The 24,469-nt window shown below is 35.0% G+C and overlaps 1 protein-coding gene across 1 annotated transcript; it reads right to left on the bottom strand.

Moving 5' to 3' along the window:
- Positions 1-9,087: 9,087 nt before the first annotated feature.
- On the bottom strand, positions 9,088-11,688 carry LOC131077978 (uncharacterized protein At1g01500). Its single transcript, XM_058015588.2, has 2 exons — positions 11,495-11,688; positions 9,088-10,712 (listed from the first exon to the last, which is right to left on the bottom strand). The coding sequence occupies exon 2, from the start codon at positions 10,196-10,198 to the stop codon at positions 9,311-9,313; it is 888 nt and encodes a 295-aa protein (XP_057871571.2). The 5' UTR covers positions 10,199-10,712; positions 11,495-11,688; the 3' UTR covers positions 9,088-9,310.
- Positions 11,689-24,469: the final 12,781 nt, after the last annotated feature.

Below are 24,469 nucleotides of genomic sequence, written 5' to 3'. Positions count from 1 at the left end.
AAGTTTACACCTTGAACCGAGTTCAATTGAAGAAAGGTACTTTGAAGACACCATATGAAATCTGGTATGATAAGAAACCTAATGTAAGTTATTTTAAAATCTTTGGAAGTAGATGCTATGTTCATAAAGATGATAGAAATGGCAAATTTGATCAGAAAAGTAAAGAAGGAATGTTTCTAGGTTATTCTTCTAGAGGCAAAGCATTTAAATGTCTGATCAAATCATCTAACAAAATAGTAGAAAGTGCAAATGTGAAAATTGATGAATTTGCAGAAAGAAATGATGAAGGAAATTCCAAGGAACCAGAAGACTATGATGAATTTGTCTATGTTCAATCGAGAAGTCCTACTGAGAAGACTGTTGAAGAAAATGAAGAAATTATCTAGTTACCGAGTGATGAAGAAGATCATATAGAGCCTACCGAGCCTATATTAGCCAAGTATGTTAGAAGACATCATGCACCAAGTCAGATTATAGGAGACAAGGATGATCCAGTGATGACAAGGAACAAACTGAGACAGAACACATGTTTGATATCTGAATTTGAACCGAGAATAGTGAAAGAGGCATTTAACAGTGAAGATTGGATAAATGCTATGACAAAAGAGATTGATCAAATCAAGAAGAATGACACATGGACACTAATCCCAAGACCGAAGGACAAAAATGTAATCGGTACAAAGTGGATTTACAGAAACAAGCTAAATGAAAAAGGAGAGGTCATTTGAAACAAAGCAAGACTAGTTTGCAAAGTTTATGCTCAAGAAGAAGGAATTGATTATGGTGAAACTTTTGCACCTGTTGCTAGACTTGAAGGAGTAAGAACATTGTTGGCCTATGCTACTTTCAAAAATTTCAAGATATATCAAATGGATGTCAAATCTGCATTTCTGAATGGAATATTAGAAGAAGTTTTCATTGAACAACCTGAAGGATTTGTTGAAGACAAGAATAAAGATCAGGTATGTAAATTGAAAAAAGCTTTATATGGTTTGAAACAAGCACCAAGAGCATGGTATGAAAGATTGCACTCTTATTTGATTAAGATTGGTTTTATAAGGACAAGTGAGAACAACAACATGTACATGAAGAATGATGAAAATGGAATACTGATCTCAACTATATTTGTTGATGATATTATATTTTGTGGAAATGACTCTTTATGCAAGAACTTTGGAAATGAAATGAGCAAAGAATTTGAGATGTCATTAATTGGTGAGATAAAGTATTTTATAGGTTTACAGATACTACAAATGAAAAATGAGATTTTCATTAGTCAATCCAAGTACATAAAGGAAATCTTGAAGAAATTTGGAATGGAGGATTCAAAACTAGTAAGTACTCCTATGATTACCAACTGCAAATTATCAAAAAGTGATGAATATGCATCTGTTGATGAGACACTTTATCGATCCATGATTGGAAAACTATAATATGTTGTTCACATCAGACCAGATATAGCACATATAGTAGGTATAGTTGCAAGATTCTCTGTAGATCCTAAGGAAACACACATGACATCAATCAAAAGAATTTTTAGATACTTGAAAGGCACAGAGGATTATGACTTAGTATATCAGAAAGGAAATGATTTTGATTTAAAAGTTTATACTGATGCTGATTGGGCAGGCAACATTGATGACAGAAAAAGCACAAGTGGAGGAGCTTTCTTTTTAGGAGAAAGACTAGTGAGTTGGCTTAGCAAGAAACAAGGATGTGTTTCACAGTCAACAACAGAAGCTGAATACATTGTTGTAGCATTGAATTGTACCAACATTGCATGGATCAAACAACTATTGGAAGGTATAAATGAGAAAGTTATTGAGCCAGTAACTATATTCTATGAAAATACTAGTGCCATTAATATTTCAAAGAATCATGTTATGCACTCTAAGACAAAGCACATATCTATCAAATATCATTATCTTAGAGAAGAAGCTCAAGAGAAGAATGTGGTATTGGAGTATGTTAGCACAAAGGAACAAATAGCAGATATCTTCACCAAACCACTACCAAGGGACACTTTTGAATATCTCAGAAGTAAGTTAGGGATCCTATTCCTATCTTCTACTCACTAACCGAGTTCGGTGAAAGCATCAATCCGATGACTCTAATGAATATCTTTTGGGAGTTGATGTTGATTTATACACTTTAGGATGTTTTCTAAAGGTGTACAGGAAATAATACAAGAAATATTACAGGGAACAGGAATTGAAGACAAATGCTCTGACCGAGACTCAATTGATACACAACAACAGGAAATAACATCTTACAGAAAGTAATTATGTTTTAGTTCTTTACTTTTTGGCATTGTTGTCAAAGGGGGAGAAGACTACTATAAAGAGGAAGAAGACCTATCAGGGGAAAAGACCAAAAGAAAATTGAGCAGACTACAGATTGGAAAGAAGACTGAAAACAAGAGAAGTCTAATGTATGGGGGAGAGCATTTCAACATTTCAGAATCACAGCAATCCAAATCTTTTAAGGTCAAATCAATTGGTTTTTCCATCAATGCCAAAGGGGGAGATTGTTGGCAATATTGCATTATAACAGACAATGAAAGATTGTTGGCATTTCATAAGGATATTGAGAAGGTTGTTGATGATTATGGATATAACTGATTAAAGATGTTTATTGTCTTGATATTATTATTTTGTCATTGATGTCAAGAAATTGATTTTCTAATTCAGTATGATGTTGCCATATCTTGAGAAGTATGATATGAATATTATAAAGATGTCGATAAAAGACACAAGAAAGAATATGATGAATAAGGAGATGAATAAGGTCTTCAATGGGAAACTAGTACCGAGTCAGACAATGATGAGATCATGATGTTTAGATTATTTTAACATCATACATATGTTGTAAAATGTAAAGGTTAATACTATACTATGTTATCAAGCAAAGAACCTAGTTGGTAAACCCTAAGGAACCTAGTTGGTAAACCCTAAGGTTATCGCTATCGGTTAATGAAGGCGAAATGTCTACCGAGTGAAGTTTAGTATTCACCGAGTTGTTATCGAGTTGTAACCGCGCTATAATAGAATGCATTAAATGTTTACATGCATTATTTAATGAAGGAAGCTGATGAGCTGGAACTGATCAATGATTGGTGAGCTGTGAATGAAGTTTATTAATGAATCTAAGGAAATGAAAAGTCGGCATGAAGATCTACAGCTCAGATTGAACCGCAATACCCTGGCACAAGTTCCAAGACTAATATGCAAGTTCCAAGGTGGGGTAAAACATTTTTAGATCGAAAGATGCATTGAACCTGGACAAGATTGAAGATCCGATGGCTATGATTGATCATGGGAAATGTGATCAAGGAGATTAAGCGGTTACCTAATTGTTTATAAGTAGGAAACTGTTGATAAACAATGTATGCGGGCAAGTGTATGCACAGGGATGCTACATAGTGATTACTGAGCACAGAAGCTTGAAGACCTATTTGAATAACAGAGTATAGAAGCCCAATAGATAGACAAGATTAGTTCTATGTCTAGATTGTATTGAACAAATAAGAATCTTCTTTAGCATTTTAGATGTGAAGTTGTAGATAGATTTTATTACTGTTATTTTGTGAAAGTGACATAAAATCTCTTAACCGAGTGGACTTAACAGTCTTATTTGTAAAACCCTCTAGCAAGGTGACATTCTGATTGAGTGTTTGAAATCCTTTAACAAGGTCACTTCTAACAAGGTGAAGATCCTAACAGATTTGAGGGAAATCCCTTAACCGGGTCACATCTAGCAATGTGTTTGTAATCTTTAACAGGATTTTCTTTTAACCGAGCATACTCTAGAAGAGTATATTTCTTAGTGGGTCCCAAATCCCACAGTGGTTTTTCCCTATTTGGGTTTCCACGTTAAATTGGGTGTTATGAGGTTTATGATGTTCATATGATTTTGAGTTGAAGTGAGAGAGATGGAGGAAGGGAGGGGTTGAGGGAGGAAGGGAGGGGTTGGGGGATCTCAAGTGAGAGAAAGGGAGGAAGGTAGGGCTCTCTACTTTTGTCTTTCTCACTTTGTCCCTTCTTCCTTCCCTATCTATTTTTCTTTATCTCACACTCTTAAAAATCCATCTCATTCTCTCTACCTACCACTCTTTTCATCCCTCACTACTTTTAACTCCCCTAACTCTCTACATCCTTCCCTCATACTCTCTCTCTCTAAATATTACCTCCACTTCTATCTATCTGACCTATCTACATCTCTCTCTCCTTATCTTTGCACCTCTCTCTCTCCCCTTATCTTTGCACCTCTCTCTCTCTATCTATCTCGGTATTTAGATAAATATTTTAAGGGGGGGTGCAAAAAGGTAGGTAGATTTGTAGATAATAAGAGCTTAGTGATTATTAAAATTTGATTATGTTTGAGAAATTATAATATCTAAAGCTTGGGGAGAGAGGAGAGAGGATAGAGTGGGAGAGAGGAGAGAGGATAGAGTGAGATAGAGAGAGGTGAAGAGAGGATGAGAGAGATAGGAAAATAGATAGGTCTAGAGCTTAGGGGAGACAAATAGCGTGAGATATAGAGATAGCAAGTAAATGATGATACAAGCCTACTGATTACTGAAATTTGACTAAGTCTGAAAAATTATAGGATCTCCTAAAATCTATAATCTGCATTATGAATCCTGGAGATGTGAAACCACTCTCAAACATCCTGACAATTTATACACAAAATATAACTTAAAGGATAAGATTCTTATACTTAAATGTTATATTATATGTATATATCCTGCTAAAAAACCTAATGGAATTCTAAATGAATTGCATACAAGTTCATATTACTAATCGAACTTTATTAATTTGAACCCCAAACACAGTTTGTCCTCTTAAAACCTCGTATGCAGTTTGTTTATTAAAACCTCGTACGCGCTTCATATTCAAAATACCCCATACGTGGTTTTGTTTATTAAAATCCCATATGTACTTCATATTCAAAATACCTCGTATGTGCTTTAGTTTATTTAGGCTTGTGAATAGGCTTGGATGACAAAGCTACGGGTTGGAAGTTTGCTTTCCCTCCATTTCCCTCCTTTTTGACGTGTTTTGTTTTATCAACTTGGTTTCTTGACTTTGTCGTCATCAGGTTTACACTTCATCAACTGGGTATTCCTGAAATTGCCACCATATTTTCACCCATCTTCTGAGCTTTCGAACCATATAATTTTTTAAAAATTTGAATAATAACATATTATTCTTTTGATCTAGTGTCTCCATAGTTATCATAGACATATGTGTACCATTTTTAAAATAAATTTTGATCTACTTATCCAAATTTAAAAATCTTTATATATTATTGTAGTGCACTTGATTCTTTAATTAATTTATTTTTTTTAAATTGCATTTTCGATTGTTTTGGTGCAAGTTATGTTTTGCGCATGAACGGGTACCTGATTTTCAGGATGTGCTCGATTTGAAAAAATCATTAAAAAAAACTCAAGAAAAAAATACACAAATTCTAGTGCTCACTCTTAACTATCTTTCTACCAAAGGATTTGTCAAAATACTCAACCTAACTATGACTTTTTTGATGCGCGCGTCAAACACTATGTTATGTTTTTCAGAAAAAATCAAGATATGTTTTTTGTGCGTGAAGGATTTGACCCCCTTAATCTTATCCAAAAAAAATTTTAAATAGTAGTTTGGAAACTAGATTCAAATTACTACAATCTTTGTTCTTTGAGTATCTTCATATCTTAAGTGGATGACTCTCAACTTTCTCCTCCAAGTTCATGTTTACCTGATTGCAGAAAAAAAAAGTGTCCACTTATACCCCCATTTTTGCACACCATCGTGGTGTACTTACTCAGCCCACAAGTCCTTTAGTGAGTAATGTGCTTCCTTGGCAATGAGTTTGAAACAATATTGTAATCTTTTCATATACTATTTGATTTTTTCACGTAAATTTGGTGTTCTCTTGTGCATGGTGATGCATTGTTGTTTATAAGGTTAAGCTCAATTTGATAGTGAATTGCGAAATAAAGTTTAGTATTTGGTCTAGGTTGATTCTTCCATCCCCTTTCATTCCTAAGGTGTGTTTAACAAAACTAGCACGAAAAGGATAGGATTGTGTAAAATGTTTACCAAATAGAAGATGAATTTGTGGTGTAACATAGGTTTGGGGGGAAAACCCCACACAATATATCATATCGGCTAAACAAAAGAACACATTCAACACTAGCAAGATATACCTATTAGTCTTAAGGAGAATAAGGCAAAGGCTCATAATAGAGTGAAGGTGTAAGTGTATCAACATTACATTATAACATAGTCAAAGATACTTAAGCTAGACATAGAGGGAAGGCCCATGTCTAAGTTAATTTTCTAAACAAATGCGAAGAAGCTTAGGATTGAGATAGTCATATAGTACCTCATTTGGAAGTATTCACCCAGTAAAGGTGTTGCATGAGAAGATGAAGATTTTATGTAGATGCATCTACATTTGATGTTGAGGATAATTTCTTGTACGAAGAGGGGGTATCAAATTAACAAAAAAAATGGTTAAATCAAAAGAAGTACGTGGAGAATATTTTGCAATATTTTTCCATGTTTGATTGCAAAACCAATTGGTATTCTCTTTCTAGTTGGAACTAGGCTATATCTAGATCAGTGTCCTAAAATTGATAATAAACTTGAAGAGATGTATAAAATTCCATATGCTAGTGTTGTTGGTAGACTTATGTATGTTATAGTTTTATACAAGAGCTAATTTTTCCCAAGTAATAGGTGTTCTCAACAAGTCTACAAAAATATGGTTAAAGAACATTGGACTTATCTGAAAAGTTTTTGTAGATAATTGCATGGTATTTCTAACCATTGCATTTGTTATCATGAATCTAATGATATAGATAAGATGGTTGATTTCTATGGCTTTGTTGATTCAAGTTTGTCAAGGATCTTGATTGTAGGAGGTCCATAAGCAACTGTGTTTTTACTTTGTTTGGGGAAACAATTAGTTGAATGAGAAAACAATAACCTATAATTGCATTGTCCACTACAAATGTCAAGTATATAGTTGTAAAATGTAGAGTATATAGCTCTAACAAATGCTTGTAAAGAGGTAGTGTGTAAAGTTGCATTGTCTTACTAAAAATGCAAAGTTATAGCTCTAATGCATGCTTGTAAAGAGGTAGTGTGGCTAGAGATTGTGTTTAATTATTGAGTTTTAACGTATATAATTGAAAAATGGATGTGATAAAGCATCATCTATTTGGCTAAAAACTCAATCTATGGTGCTTGTACACAATATATTGATATTTATTATCATGTTGTTTTAGAAAAAGTTAGTATACTTTCACTTATTAGTAATATCATGTTTCTATAATGATTTGGGCCCAATCAAACTCCATGCATTGAATACTTAATACATCACATTTAAATTTATCAAATTTCTACATATAGATTTATCACATTTAATTTAATATTTGTTATTTCCCATCCCAACTTATTTATATTAAACTATTTGATGCTCTGCAAAAAGGATTAGAAAATATGTTTGATGGCAACACACACGAGCACAAGAAACAAATGTTAGTGTTAACAACAAAAAATTATCCTAAACAGACATATCAAGAGAGATATTAAGCATAAAATAGAAAGCATACAAATATAGAATAGATAAACTATACTCCTCCAAATGCTAATCAAGATGCTCATAGTTGCTCCTTCCTTGTTCTTCTCCTCTCCAAGTTCCACATGAGTGTAGCTCTAAGCTTTTAGCACTAGCCATGGATGTCATATGGAGATTCAAGATGGTTGAAAATGATAAAAAAATGCTACGCAAGTGTAGATAGTGATGCTATGAAAAAACTCTATGCTAATACCAGTATAACAACAAATCTCTAATGTTTCCTTCTTTGCTTGAGGAGAAGGGTTTTATTTATAGAAGAAATGGGGAAATGAAGGGTTAAGATTGAACAATCTTAACAAGGGTTAGGATTGAAAGATATTCAATCCATGTGAGACTTTCAACCCAATCTCATGTTGACAAGTGTCACCATGAGGAGGCTTGAGAGGAGAGATAAGGAGCATTAAATTCTTGAGGGGACATGATGGTTACCCTAGGGGGTTGGGTTAGGGTTAGGTTAATGGATATTCCTTTTATCTAAGGGATAAATGAATGTGCAAGGGTTAAATGGTTACCTTAGTCAAAGAAATAAATGCTTTGAAGAGATCCATGAGTCAAAAGGATGGTTAAGTTAGAGGAAAGTCTCTAACCAAAGGTAAAAGATGAGTTAACCATAAATGGTTATGTAAAAGTCTTTAATGGTTTGGAAGACTTTAGAGGTTAACCATTTGAAGACATAAAGCCTTTAATGGTTATTGAAGACTTTTGAGGTTTTTGAGAAGTGACTTCCTTTTATTTAGGAATGTGACAATGATTAGGATAAGATTAGGCTAATTAGAAGGAGTTAGAAGAATATAGAAGGGATTTAGGCATGCAAGTGGATTTTGTAGGCGAATACAAGTGGGGGGAATTTTGAGATTTTCAATTGAAATAAAACCATTTATTTCAATTAAATGTTGTAATTTGCATTTGGATAGATATTTAAATAAATATTAATTTATTTAAATGTGAATGAGAATTTTAGATTTTATTTAAATAAATTTTAATTTATTTACATGAGAAAAAAGAAGATAAAGCATTAAACGCTTGAAGACTTTGAGGGAAACCATTAAAGGCTTAAGAAGACTTTAAGGGAAACCATTAAAGGTTTCAAGTGGGTGAGGATAAATAGGATTTTAAATAAATAATTTATTTAAAATAGTTGTGCAACAAGAGGGTGGAAGATAAAAGTGATTTAAATAAATTTATTTAAATGTGAGATTTAAATAAATATTAATTTATTTATTTAAATGTGAGAGAAGATTTAATTAAACAAATATGCTTTATTTATTTAATTAATGGTTTGAATTTGATTTGGTTAAAGTGAATTAAATCAAATAAATCAAATAATTTATTTAATTAATAAGAAAAAAAGGTTAAGATGAATTAATTTAATTAATTATTGATTGATGGTTAAATAATCAAAACATTTTTTTCTATTTAATAATTATATTAAAAATCACAGTATAGTCATAATCAAATTTTAAATTTAATTATTAAATAGAAAAAACTCTCTTATCAGAATAGACAGCTCCAAATGTCTTGTAGACAATTACAATATGTTGTTTTTACCCATAATGGGGAGGTAAAACAAAGGGAAAGGGGAAAAATCCTTTGAAGTTATTCTCACCATGTGATGTTCAAACACATTTTGGTTTGTACTCAGTAACATAAAATTAAAATGGCCTAATTACAAAATACGCTTTCTCATGCCCTTAGAATTCACTAGGAGCCCCACCCCCAACATCCCAAGCCCAAGTCCAAGTCCAAACCCTAAACCCGAGTTAAACCACGAGTCCTCCTCCTCAGGCTCGAACTCGCGTTCGCCATTGTTGCTCTCCGAGCTGCTATCAAAAAAAACAGACGACGAAGATTCTGAACAAGAGTAGTCGTCCGATTCCAGGTCGGAATCCGAAGAAATCTCTGCAAAATCTTCAGTTTCGGCTTCGTTGCCCTCGGGAATGACGTCGAGAGAGCTGCCTTGGCGGAGCCGTTTCTTCCTCGGGATCATTTGTACGCTCTGCGTTAAAATTAGCGGAAACCCTAACATCCGGCCGGCAACAAAGACGTCTAAGGATGGGACGGAGAGGGTCTGGAACGGCCACTTTGATGTGTATTCGAGCTTGCAGCTGCACTGCAAAGACCAGATTTTTTCATTCATGTCTTCTGCCGTTGTTATTGCCTGATCCGTTGCTTTTTTCTCCAGCGTTCCGGAGATGAGAAGCTTGTCGCGAAGGAAGACTTGGAAGCAGAGAGTACCGGTTACGCGGATTGAGTCGGTGGAGACGTAGGCGACTTCATCGGACGATTTTTCATCCGCGCGGCTTCTTTCTAGGGTTAGGAATGAGCTACAGGAAGGGTGGATTCGCCGGCCGTTGATCTCCAGCGCCGAGCGATTGCTGTTGCCAGGTAAGCAATGAACGGTTAGAGATTCGGGAGCGGGGAGATTGTTCAGCATCGATGCAGCCAGTCTGATGTAGAATACTTTCATGTCGAACCATAGCTGCTGATTGTTGTTGTATGATGCTCTGGCGTAGAGAGGAGTGCTGGAGAACGGCCGCGCTGATATCTGGCACATTTTTAAATGCGAGAATTTGCGTCACAGCAGCATCCGAGGGCTTTAAATTGCTCGGGTGAGATTCGATCTTGCAACCTCTGCAGCAAACTCAGGTGTGCTTCAAATTGCTCGGGCGAGTTTCAAACTCACGAACTCCGATTTCAGGTATACTTTGAAATCCAGGTCTTCTTTAGCTATAGACCTGCTGAATATTCGTCACAGCATCCGAAAATCTCTAGCTTAAGTAGACAGAAAATGCAGCAGTGGAACTGGCAATCTTCAGCCTTGAAGATCCAGGGGTTCCGGTATACTTTGTGCTTTGGACCTTCTTTTGCTATATATACATAAAATGTTTCACAATATCCGAAGACTTTAAATTGATGTGATGAGTTTCGAGCTCGCGACCTCCCTGGCTTCAAGATCGAAGCTAAATTAGATCTCATGCAACAGCTCAGGTATGCTGTATGTTCCAGGCTCTATTTTCACTATATTCACAGTAAAGATGTACAGATGTCGCAAATATCCGAAGACAAATCTGCATATGCAAACAGACGAATCTTTGTTAGTGCCAAGTTGCCAACACCTTTGAAACTCAAAAATCAATGCTCCTAAAGCTTCCAGATATGATAGCTTTAAAAGCTAAACAACCAAACAAATACGTGGTATGGATAGGCTGGATGGTGACCAATTTTGTTCCAATAATAACAATTCCAAGGGGCGGAAAGCTTTGGTTTTCATAATCTTGGACTGACGCTTGTCCAGAATGAGCCGGACATTTATTGATATTCTAGCCAAAAACAGGGACAGAATGAGCTTGAAGATCAAAGGACACGGCTAAAAAAGCCAATTTAGACACGGCAGACGATGCAAATGGCCAGCTATTTGCACACACAACGACAAAACCCTACTCCATGCTCTGATGGATCCTATGTCATCAATCTTTACACGTCGACTAGTCTAAATGCAAAGCCCTTGCAATTGAGAAACTGTAACGCAGGCTAAAAATGGCCTAAAAGCTCAAATCTTTGCAGTGTAAAAATCATCAAAATTCACATTTCTGAAAAACGATGCAAAAGTTTATTCTCTAAAAGGACGAATTTAGCTTTACTAGGTGTATTTGAAAGCAAAAAAACGCTTAAAAATCCCTAAAAATTTCCAGTTTTTTGGCCGGGGTTGGAAGATTTTAAAGCTTTACTGCGTTCATTTAAAAGCTTAAAAATCTTCCAACCCCGGCCAAAAAAGCATGCTTTTCTTTCTTCAAGCTTTCATCATATCATATCAATTATTGCAAGAAGAACAAGAAAACTCTCCGCTTACCTATTCCACACCGGAATCAACCAAACGCTACTATCCCGGGAGTCTGTGAGATCAGAAAGGAGATATTCATTGTGAATACCACACCACAGCACAACTGGAGATATTCATTGTGAATACCACGCCCACGGCAAAAGAGGTGATATCCATTTTGAATACCACGCCCACGGCAAAAGAGGAGATCTAGATGTAATATATTCACAAAGAATTCCAGCCGCCGCACACGGATTGCCGTTGAATATGCAATTTGTTGTTTTCTTGGCTGGCTGTTTCCAGGATGCCACTGCCAGGCAATGTAAACACGTGGCACTAGAGGTTAAAAAGGCTGAGGGTAGTGGCAGGGGAACATGTGTGATGGAAGAACTGTGCCTACGTGGCACTGTCTAGCTGGACCGTTTGTGGCTACTGGAATTACCATTGCGGTTCCATGCAGTAGACTAACCCTAGTTTTCTATTTTTATTTTTTATTTTTTGTTTTAATGTTGGTGGCTAGTATTTAAATAAAAGAAAGGAGGTCGATGATGTTGATGTCCACTGGCCGACTTACCCTTTTGACAAATTGTTTTTGGTATAGGGGAAGCGCGTGAGGTCCATGTATTAAATTAGTGCTCACTCATTGTACACCTAATTTCTCAAATTTTAATTTTGAAGAAAAAAAAAAATTAAAAAAATTAAAAGTTTCACATGTAGTAATAGTCATTTTTTATTATTATCAGTTTTAGATCATAATTGATCTATTTATGTGCTGTTATTGATGCTTCTAGTGCACAACTATTAAGACATTTGTGCATTAGTATTGGCAATTTTAAGTATACAGTTATTGAGGCATCCTTAAGCAGATATTGGGTAACACTTTGAAATATGTACTTATTGGCCCTTGCGCACATAACGAATCTCACATCATTACTACCCAGAAGCCAAAAACAATAGCTATTACTAGTTGAGTTGCATGTGGAGAGAACAAAAAAAAAATCGTCAAAACCCGATGTAGCATTTAGAATCTGTGGGTGCATGAAGTTAGCTATGATGTCTACTTGTACGGTTTGTCTGGGAGTGACTGAATTTATGTGTGACTATTTAACGAAAAAAGTCCAAATTGATTAGATTAGGCGTTGTTGAATGAATGGTAGGTAACATTGACAAAAATATCTAGATAGTCTATGAAGAAGATTAGAACCAAAATCAAGAGTTCAAATTGATTAGATTAGAAGTTGTTGAATGAATGGTAGACATCATCGACAAAAATATCTAGATGGTCTACAAAGAAAATTAGAATAAAAATCAAGATCTAAATATAACAAAAATGAATAACCATTCAATCTTATCATATATTTTCTCAAAATCAAGTATTAAAAAAAAAAAGTCAAATTTTAAAATAAATAAACAATTATTCTTTAAAAAAATCAAGAAAGATAAAAAATTGTTACATTTGATTCAAGCTTTCGTTTGATATCATAAGCAAGTTATCTAATCTTAAGAGCTTTCTCTTGCACAAACACAATTGATCATTTTTGTCTTTTAATCATCTAATAGATGACTTGCAACATACACTTTCCATAGACAACTTGCACAATAATGTCATGAGTATGACTAATGATAATGGTTTCCACTATGAATTCTATAAAGGGATTTGGAACATAATTGCAATGATCTTTTCCAAGTTATTCTAGAGGCCTATCATACCAAGTCTTAAAGTTGTCTAAAAAAGGGAATGTAAAATTTGTACTCAAAAATATTGATCTTGAATTAATATGCAATTGGAGACCAATTACTTTGCTTAATGTCTTGTACACAATTATTGCTAGAAACCTAGTGTTGTGCATTTGCAATTTGATCCTTTTCATTGTTGAACATAAACAAATTTCTCAAAAGTATATATTTATAAACAATATAATTATTATTTAGGAAGGTATAAAATGGACTCAAAAATATTATAGGTCATTTTTCTAAAATTGACTTTGAGAAAGTATATGGTAGGATTATATGGTCATTCATTATTGCTATACTTAACAATATTGGATTTGGTTCTAATTTCCTCTAGAATATCTAGATGCTCTTTGTTGAAGCTACTATTTGTCATTCATTCAACAACACCTAATCTAATCAATTTGGACTCTTTTGATACATTCACCAAACATGCTCATTAGTCCTTGCTTTATATGTTTTTGTTGTTGAAGGATTTGAATACTTACTAGCCAACACCATTTCTCAAAAATTGGTTCTTGGTATCACCCTTCTAAAAAATCTTGGTAGTTAGTTAATTGGCACTTTGTTGATGATTCATTCACCAAACAATATTAAACATGCTTTTAAGTATGTTGACAAACTTTTCCTAGTCTTAGGCTTTACCATTAAATGATGTAAAACCTAATTCTACAAATAATCATCCTTGTTAATTCCTACCCAGTCACAACCCCGTGTGTGGAAATGGATTTAATTATGGTGATTTATTTTTCTTTCTAGGCAATCTCTTTGTATTATCATGAATAAAGTGGAGAAATAATTTTTGTGTTAAATTATGAAGCAACTCTCTTTAGATATTGTAGACACCTAAAACTTGCACATCTAATTAAATTTTATTTGTTTAATTATTTCTTATTCACCTATTAGTTAAACTAAGATTTAATTAATATCCTCTTTTCTTCTATCTAGCCATTAATTAAATACAACATTTGATTAAATCCCTTTTCTTCCATTAATTGAATAAATTCTATTTATTTAATTGAATTCTCTTTCCACATTTTAATTGAATTTACATTTAATTAAAATTATTTCTTGCATATAAATAAATCAAATTTATTTATAAATCCCCCCACTTGCATCCTCCTATAAAATCCACTTGCATCCTAAGCATTCTTCTAGAACATCTCAAACCACACTTAACTAGCCTTAATTCTTCTAATCATGTCACATCCCTAAATTTGGGGAAGTCACTTCTCCAAATTTGGAAGAAAGTCTTCTAAATGCATTTAAGACTTTATCCTTTTCAACAAGTTAACTTGTTGAGTTCCCCAAATTTGTAAGGCTCTTACAAATTTATCTCCAAAGTCTTCCAAACCATTAAAGGTTATTGCAAAACCTTGAAGGTTTCTCCTATCACACAAGCTAAACCTCCAAAGTCTTCAAAGAGCCCGCAATTCTCTTACAAGACATCACCCTAGCCCATGATGGTTGTCCCTTTGACCATCTTCTAACTTTGCACAAGAGTTTAACTCTTGGACAATAGCCTTCATCATTGGGTAATAAATTTATCCAATGGCTCATCCTCTTAAGGTTAATCCTTCAAGATTAATAAGCATCTAATGCTTAATTAACATCCTCTCAAACCTCCTCATGGTGACATTTGTCAACCTAATATTGGATTGAAAACCCCACATGGATTGATAACTTTCAATCCTAACCCTTCTCAAGACAATTCAGTCTTGACCATCCATTTGACCAATTCCTTTATAAATAGAACCAATTTCTTTAATCCAAGGATCACATCTTTATTTTGCATCCAAGCTATAGTTAATTCATCTTGTGCAGGTTATCAAGGAGCTCATTTTGTCATCTTCAAGCATTTAGATAATTTTAATTGCATTATAGCTTAGTTTTTACCATGCTTAGAGTATCATGCTAGTTTTAATTTCATGATAGTTCCATATCATCTTCATATCACTCTCATAATAGCTTAATATTATACTAATCTTGTTATCTTGCACCATATCTAGTTTCATATCCATAGCATATCACTAAGATATTAGTTGCATCCATTTAGATCTTAGATCATATGCTATCTCTCGTTCTTTGTGATGAATACTAAGAGGGGGGGGGGGGGGGGGGGTGAATTAGTATACCAAAGAATACTGAACTTAAACACTTAAACAGTTTAGCAGTAAACCAGTATAACAATTTCAATTTTACTAACAAACCGGTTAACACAAATGCAAACCAAACAGCAAAAAAGGCATTCACCCACACAAACACAATCACCATAACACAAGAGATTTTGACGTGGAAACCCAAATGGGAAAAACCACGGTGAGATGAAACTCACAAGTAACTATCTGCAAAATAGTAACCAGACTGGTTAAGGTCAGACCGGTTAAGGTCATACAATGTTCTTCACCAGAATAGATCCTGTTAGGAATCTCAGTCTCTGTTAGGAGATAAGTTCGATTAAAGACTACCTTGTGAGAGGATTTCCGATCCACAGATGTGAACCACCTTGTTAGAGGATTTACAAAGGCTTTTCTGGGCCTACCTGGTTAAGGGATTTAGACTTGTCGAAGATGTGAGTAATCAACAAGTGAATGATCTAGCAAATAGCACAGTCTGCTTGGTTAGATCCATGATAGCTCATTGCTAATGCATTTCAGCATTACTTCAGTCTTCAGTAAATCCACACTCTATTACAGCACACAGACTTGATCTTCTCTTCTAAGATCGCACATACAAAAACTCATCAACCACCAAAAACCCTAACAACTACTTCTCCTAAAACCCTAGACATGATGTCCTTAAAAAGGAATCTGATTTCATGTCGGTCCAATAGGATTACATTGCAAGTTTCTAGGTTCATTGCATCTAGACACATTTGATAACACGACACAAATTCACCGTCAAAGTGTCAGTGGATGGTAACTCATCACAAAAATACTGGTTGGTAACTTATCACAAAGTATTACCGGTTCATACAACTTTACCGATTACCGGTTGGTAACTCATCACAGAGTAATACCGGTTCAAATATTAAACCGATTATCGGCTGTCCAAAAATGAAGACTGGGAAAATGATAATTGCCGCTTCAGTTCCTTTGTATCGCTTGAGATCCTTGAACCGCTTGAGGTCTTCATACCACTTGGGATCGGTAGACACTTTCTGCAAAAATCGATAGCCTAAAGGCTATAATACATAATATCAGTTTGGAACACATACCGATTGAGCATAACTTATGCATACAAAAAGTGATCTCAAAGCAAGTGTGTGTCCATCAATGACAATTGCAACATCATTATAAAAAATGCCAACACTTTGAGTAGTCATCCCAAGATCAAGTGCTCTTCCAAGCTGAGAGCCACCTTGAATCTGAAGGATCCTTGGAGATAGAGGACAATGAGACGATTTTGAGAGTTTTTTATTAACTAACTTGTTTTGTTGATTCTAACCTCTAATGCAATGTCCCATTGGTGTGTTTGTGTCTTTCTTGTAGGTACCACAATCTGAGCATACATATATATTTTAATTTCCCTCTTTGGTTATTTCAACCACTCATGTTTACTACTCTTCTTACTATGTTGTTCCTATCACAAATTGGAAAAATTGCTAGGAATTTTTCAAGCTTGTTGTAAGCAACAGAAGAGGATTCCATTAGGTAGCCTAGGAGTACTACTACCTTCCCAAACATTCTAGTGGTTGAGGATTTCCTAATAAACAATGTAAAACCTAATGCTACAAATAATCATTCTTGTTAATTCCTACCTAGTTGCAACCCCATGTGTGGAAATGGATTTAATTATGGTGATTTACTTTTATTTCTAGGCGATATTAAAAATTATGATCGAGCAGAAAAATGTTTGCCTATTGCTCTATGTGTGCGGGCAGGGGGAAACCCTAGCCACAACTTCCCTTCTTCCTAGGCGTTCTTCGAGCCTAGTTGCTGCTCCCTGTGGCAGTGGGGTGTTGGGAAGGGTGTGTGGGGGTGGTTTTCAGTGGGTCAAGGTGTGGTGGCATAGGAGTAGCGTGGGGCTTCCCTGCCCTACCTTCTTTCTCTTTTCTTTGGCTTTTGCAATGGGTGGTGGTGTCGAGTATTGGGTATCTATGTCGCTTTGTTGATCAATTTGTGTTCTAGTTTTTGGGGTTTTGTGGGTTCTTCTTCTTTGTGTGGGGGCCTTGCATGGCTACCCAAAAAGGACCCATGGGTGCTTCGAGCATAGCATTTCATGATATTTTGACAGGCAATATTTCTGATGGTCTTGAAAAGCACTGAGAGGGGGGGTGAATCAATGACACCAAAATACACACAACTTTAAACACTAACCGGTAGATGAACTTAACTAAGAATTTGAGCCAAAAACATGCTATCCAAAATGAAATAACAACATCCACATAAAGTAGAACATCCACCATAACACAAGTGTTTATAAGTGGAAAACCCAAATAGGTAAAAACCACGGTGAGATGGAACTCACAAGTTAACTATCTGCAGTAATAGAAAACTGACCGGTTAAGGTCTTATAAAGAGCTCTTCTAGGAGCAAATCTTGTTAGAGATCCCAAGCTTGATTAGAAGCTTATACCCTGTTAAGAGTAACCTTGCTAGAGGATTTTAGAATCCAGACTAATGGATCACCTTGTTAGAGGATTTGTACAATGAAGCTTGTTAGGTCCCGGAGACAACTGAGAGGGGAGGTGAATCAGCTATCAAATGAATTTAAACCAAAAACAACTTAATCAACTTTCTGCTTAATATCGGTGAACTAGTCTTTTATGTCGGTAGATAGTTTTATCAGTTGATTGCAATACCGGTAAGGATTAATGCATGAAACAAAAAGACAAAGTTATCCACAACATATAACACCAATATTTGTACGTGGAAACCCTGTAAGGGGAAAAACCACGGTGGGAAACCTTACCCACAATCAGATGATACTACTACAGATAGTAAGTGTATACAAATGGGGTCTGCACATGCAAAAAGGCCAAGCGCCTAGAGCTCACTGCTCAAACACAAAATGGGAGTCACACTGACTACAATTGGATGGTTAAATCCAATAAGAATGTACTACTCAAAATAGCATCTTCATATGCTGGATTCAGTACCGATGTATTTCTGATATGCTTTCACAAAAACCTAGCTTCACCTTTGAATGATGTCTGTGTGTATAGCTCTGCTTATTCTTGCATATACCTTCACACAATTCTTTTTCGCATTCCTCACTTGATCTTACAAATAAGATCTTACATTTATACCATACCCTAAGACCAATTTTAGTAGGTCGGCTCTAAAGGATAATACAATAAAACCAATTTACAAATAAATTAATGCCCAATGCAATAGCCATTTCAACATGTTGGCTTAATGCATTTACAACAATAATAAGTCATCTCCATAGCGTGCCATGCTGATCTGGAAAAGATAAACCTGTCGGTGTAACTTGGACCTATTTGCCGGTAACAACAAATATGCAAATATGAATATGCCAATTAACAAACCTTCAATACAAAGTGTCCAAACGATGTCTTTGACATAATCATGTGATTTCCATATCATTCCAAGTGCCAGTGATCATTATATCCTACCGGTGTACTAGATACCGGTGACTGTTCATAAGTCATTTGCTTGCCGGTCAATGTTGTTGATTCTCCAAAGTGGCAGAGTTGATAAGTGTTTAGTAGGTGTTAACATCAATGACAAAACCATACCAAAATACCAACAAAGCTTGTTAGAGCTTACTCGGTTAGGGGATTTAGTTCTGTTGTAATGATTAGAAAACAACAAGAAAGATTTGATATATTTTGAGTAGCACAAACTTTCTTGATCAGATCATTCTAAGTACATTCAACACTGCTCTCCATCTAAACACTTATCGCTCTTCAGCAAAAGTATTCGCATAGATCACCTCTACTATATATGTTCTCTCTTTTTTTCATCTCATTTGAAATGCTTCACTAAGATGTCTTTAAATAGGCATTCAGAGCTTATGTCGGCCATAGGAACACAATTTCCTAGGTGCAGTGTATCTAGACATTTAAACATAACTCATCACAAAAATGACCACCAAACAAACGGTGCTGGTAACTCATCACAAAATCAGATACCAATTAGAGCAGTCAATACCGGTTGGAATAAAACTAGTGAATTGTTGTCTAGGAATCTTCCACTTGATCTTCACCTTCAGCTTTATCTTCACGTTGATGGCGACTTAGTGTTACCATAGGTTATCTCTTAGGAACATACCAGTTGACACAAAGTACCAGTTAGAGATAGACCTTAAACATACCGGTTGGTAGTGTAAACCAATTGAAGTTACACCGGTAGTCAAAGTAAACATATATGTGTGTGAGAGTGTTTCATCAATGACAACAAGTGATGAATACATTACAATCATCATCATGCCATGGCATTGATGGCAACACTTAGAAAATTTTAGAGTAATACAATACTGCTAAGTGTGCATACACAACATATTTACATATTTACTCATATTCCCTTTTAATGCAATACTCCCCCTTAATGCATGCATAAATACAAAATTTTCAAAAACACACATACATATTGTAGTCACATAAATCTGTCCACTTAATTAAATGAATACTTAGTATTTATTTGATTATTTAACCATCAATTAATAATTAATTAAATTAATATTTAATTAATTCATCTTAACCCTCTTCTCCTATTAATTAAATAAATTATTCAATTTATTTGATTTAATTCACTTAACCAAATTCATACCATTAATTAAATAAATAAATCATATTTGTTTAATTAAAATCTTCTCTCACATTTAAATAAATTAATATTTATTTAAAACCCCCAAAATCCCACCTCTCACATTTAAATAAATAAATCATTTATTTAAATCACCTTTATCCTCCACCCACTTGCATTTTCCTACAAATGCAAGTTGCACAATTATTTTAAATAAATAATTTATTTAAAACACCTTTATCCTCCACCCACTTGTATTTTCTTACAAAAGCAAGTTGCACAACTATTTTAAATAAATTATTTATTTAAAATCCTATTTATCCTCACCCACTTGAAACCTTTAATGGTTTCCCTTAAAGTAGTCAAACTTGATGGCTTTAAAGTCTTCAAACTTGATGGCTTCCTTCTATAGTCTTCTTAAGACTTTAATAGTTTTCCTTAAAGTCTTCAAGCCTTTAATGGTTTCCCTCAAAGTCTTCAAGCATTTTAAATGCTTTATCTTCTTTTTCTCATTTAAATAAATTAATATTTATTTAAATATTTATCCAAATTCAACTTACACCATTTAATTGAAATAAATGATTTTATTTTAATTGAAAATACCAAAATTTCTCCCACTTGCATTTTCCTACAAAATCCACTTGTATGCCTAAACCCCTTCTAGATTCTTCTAAACCCTTCCTAATTAGCCTAATCCATCCCCTAAATATTGTCACATTCCTAAGCAAATTGGAGTCACTTCTCAAAGACTCCAAAGTCTTTGAAAAGCAATTAATGCTTTGTGTGTTCAACAAATTAACCCTCAACGTCTTGGATAACCTTTGAAAGCTTCCAACCTTCAACCACTAAATGGCTCAAAGTCTTTGATAACCATTGAAGGCTTTCAACCTTCAACCACTTAATCCCCAAAGTCTCCAATAACCATTAATGGTTAATTCAACCCTCCCACATGGTTAAAACATTTGTTTTGACTCAACCTCTACCCAACCCAAAGGTCTCATCAGGCCATTAATGCTTTGACCATGATTATCTCTTAAACATTTGCACAAAGGTTTATCCTTGGATTAACTCTTAATCCAATGGGTAATCTTAATTTAGACTTGACCCTTACCTTCTAGATAACCATGAGGTCTTCTCAGGCCTTTAATGCCTCCAACCTCTTCTCTCAACCCAATCCTATGTTGACACTTGTCACCATTTTATTGGTGCCAATTGTGCACATGGATCCCCAACTTTCAAACTTGGCCCTTGATTAAACCATTCAATCTTAACCCTTCATTTCCCTATTTCTTCTATAAATAGAACCCTTCTCCTCAAGCAAAAGGGGAAGCATTTTAGAGTATTGTTGTTATACTGGCATTAGCATAGAGCTTTTTCATAGCATCACTATCTACTCTTGCATAGTATTTGCTTATCATATTCAACCATCTTGAATCTCCATATGGCATCCATGGCTAGTGCTAAAAGCTGAGAGCTACACTCGTTTGGGACTTGGAGAGGAGAGGAACAAGGGAGGAGCAACTATGAGCATCTTGATTAGCTATTTCATTTTATGTTTCTATGCTTTCTATTTCATGCTTAATATCTCTCTTGATATGCCTGTTTAGGATAATCTTTTGTTGCTAACACTAACGTTTGTTTCTTGTGCTCTTGTGTGTGTTGCCATCAAACAGATTTTCTAATCCTTTTTGCAGAGCATCATTTGGTGAACCCGACGTGAATCGAACACGCAAAAAGAGCAACTTTTTTTTTTAACCAATAACATGTTTGAATGTTGAAAATGTCACACAGGTTGCGATTTTGACACTGTTTTGGTGCGTTTGGCATTATTTTGGCGCTATTCCCCCTGTTTCAGTGCTTTTCCCTTCTCTGTCTTTCCCTTTCTTTTAATACGTTTGTGTTAAATAGTGCCTCTGTTCAAACGCAGACTAGCGCTATTGTAACAAAACGTTGTACAAATCACCTTGTAACCAAAAATAAAAAATAAAAAAAAAAAAATTTAGGCTTGTAGAAGCCCACCAAATAGGCAGATTTTACTAACTATTTTTCTCTTTTGTGCAGATTTAAATTAGATTAAAGAGTAGATTTATATTTTTTACTAACTTGTTTTTGAAGTTGGTTTTAAAAATGAATTCACTTTTTATTTTGGTTTAAAATTAACTTCACATTTCAAATTTGGGCTTTTGAAAAAGAATCACACATTTGTTTGGGGCTCTTAAAAAGAATTTCATTGTTCAAAGGTAAAAAGAACCACAAACTTATACAAAAACAACTTTTTTTTTTTTTTTTGCAAGTTAGGAAACAAACTTCGTTTTGGTGCTTAAAATCAACAAGGCAAATTTTATTTCTTGCATCAAGATAAAACTCACAATCCACACTTCCATTTTTGGTGCAAATAAAATTCACAATCAACTTGTCTCATTTTTAAAGCAATCTTACTTCATGCAAACGTGTTTTTCATTAAGTTGACCAGGATTTTCAAATTCTAGTTTACTCAAACAATTGCCTTTGAAAATTAAAAAGAACACCATGATTGTTGGAGCAACATCTCCAAATAGTTAGATCACATTGCAATGACAGATTAAAAAGAACAAGTGTTTTTCGTGCTTGGCACACTTGTGCAAAGAGTTGGTCGAGTGGTCCTACTTCTAACACACACTATCCTCTCCCTTGGCTTTCGTGGTCCTAGGTGCAAGAGAAAAGTGTTAGTAACACTCAAAATTTTATCTTTTTAAGAGAGGCCTGCCAAGAGACACATCACTCTTGGGAACGACCTTGAGCGGTAAATCCTTCGAGCCGCTATAGAAATCAGGTGTGAGCGAAAGCTGTAGCCTTGGGTATAGCTGTTCCTACAGTGTAACTGGCCGAAAGGACAAATGGGCCCCACCACCAGTTACAAGGCTCTTAAGTGAGTCACTGCAGAATGAACTTATGTCCAAAAACATCGAACATGACTAAACACCTTTAAGTAGTAGCCCACCCGTTCTATTGATTGAGGATATTTGAGGTATAATTTAGTGCAAGAGCATAGATGGTTTTGCTCCCAAGATACTCACCATACATATTTCCTTGAGTAGAAACATAGCTTTTTGAAAGGTCACTTGTGGCTTGATAAAAGTGGTGACTCCCCCATCATAGGGATCATCTATTTGTTATGCTCGTGCAAGACTTAGTATATCACATCCTTACCTGCCACGGCGGGATTCATAAGGTATGTAGTACCAAAGTCGAAGAAATATCAAGATGTGGGCTAAATTTATCACAACTGGCCATTTGACCTTAGGGATAAAGAGTGTTTGAAGTGTGTTCGTTTTACAGACCTAGTGCAAATTGAGCCGACTTCAGGCTTTGGAATTACACCTTAAAATAAATCTAAAGGAAGGGTCAAAAACAAGTCCAAGGATTGGGTTGATCTAGACCCATACTCATTTGTGCCTTTTGAGGCAACATTCTTGTGTTTGTGTGCTTGCTTTGTTTTCTTGTCAAAGAAAAATCAGAAAATCAATCCCAAAAACAAAGTATTCATCCAACATCTATCAACACAACCAAAAACATCAAAAACAAGGTACAAACAAACAAAGAATCAAAAATTTATGACCATTCTTCACATCTTGCGAAAGAAGAAGTGTCATCAGAATATCACCTTGAAAAGGAGACCACTAAGCTCAAAGGCTTTGATCAAAAGGAGGAAATTCTTCTATATCAATCGACAAATCTTTGTCTCCCATAGAGTCTTTCTACATCGCATGCGTCTCTATCTTCAAGGTAAAACAAACGAGTTTGATTCCAAATCATTGAACCGCAGAGCTTTTATGCAATATAGAGCTCTGAGTTATCACAAAAATCAAGGAGGAAAGATTAATCCCAAATTCTTCCCAAACATTTGTATCACCTACAACACAGCTCGAGAAGTGCCACCAACGTCTGAAAGGGAAGAAGAAGAGTTTGTCCCATTTGTGACACAAAGTTTTTATTGAAAGTTGAAGACATTTTCATCCATCATCCCACTCATACATCATCAATCCATCCCAACTCTCAAAACATTAAGAGGTTCTTGTCCCAAGATTCCTTTTTAGATATTGCTTGAAATCAAACACATCACATCACTTTTAGATTGTTTCTACATCTAGGATAAGCTCATCCTAAGAGACACATCTACGCAGGTTAAAACTAGTTCATGAGTGAATCCTCTCATTGCTAGGTAGTCAAAATCTGTAACACATCTCAGATTTCTCTACACCTTATCACATCCAAACTTATCAAACAAACAAGCAATTCAAAGAAAGGAATTTCGGTTACATCTACCTTAAAAGTGCTAGAGATCCCCATACAACACAAAATCACCAATCATCAATCTTTCATCACCAACTCATCATCATCTTCAATCAACTTCAAAACAAACTTGCAAACAAAATGGCTCAAACCCGATCACGATCAAGGCAGCGAGAAATAGAAATTGAGGAAGAAGAGGACAACCTCAATGAATTTCAAGAAGCACTTGGAGGAACTGGGAATGATGAAAACCCAGGTACACCCACTCCTTCAACAATCGAAAGGGTTCA

This window comes from Cryptomeria japonica, chromosome 5, assembly GCF_030272615.1.
Source record: "Cryptomeria japonica chromosome 5, Sugi_1.0, whole genome shotgun sequence".
NCBI classification, from domain to species: domain Eukaryota; kingdom Viridiplantae; phylum Streptophyta; class Pinopsida; order Cupressales; family Cupressaceae; genus Cryptomeria; species Cryptomeria japonica.
This window is presented reverse-complemented; position numbering and strand designations above follow the sequence as displayed.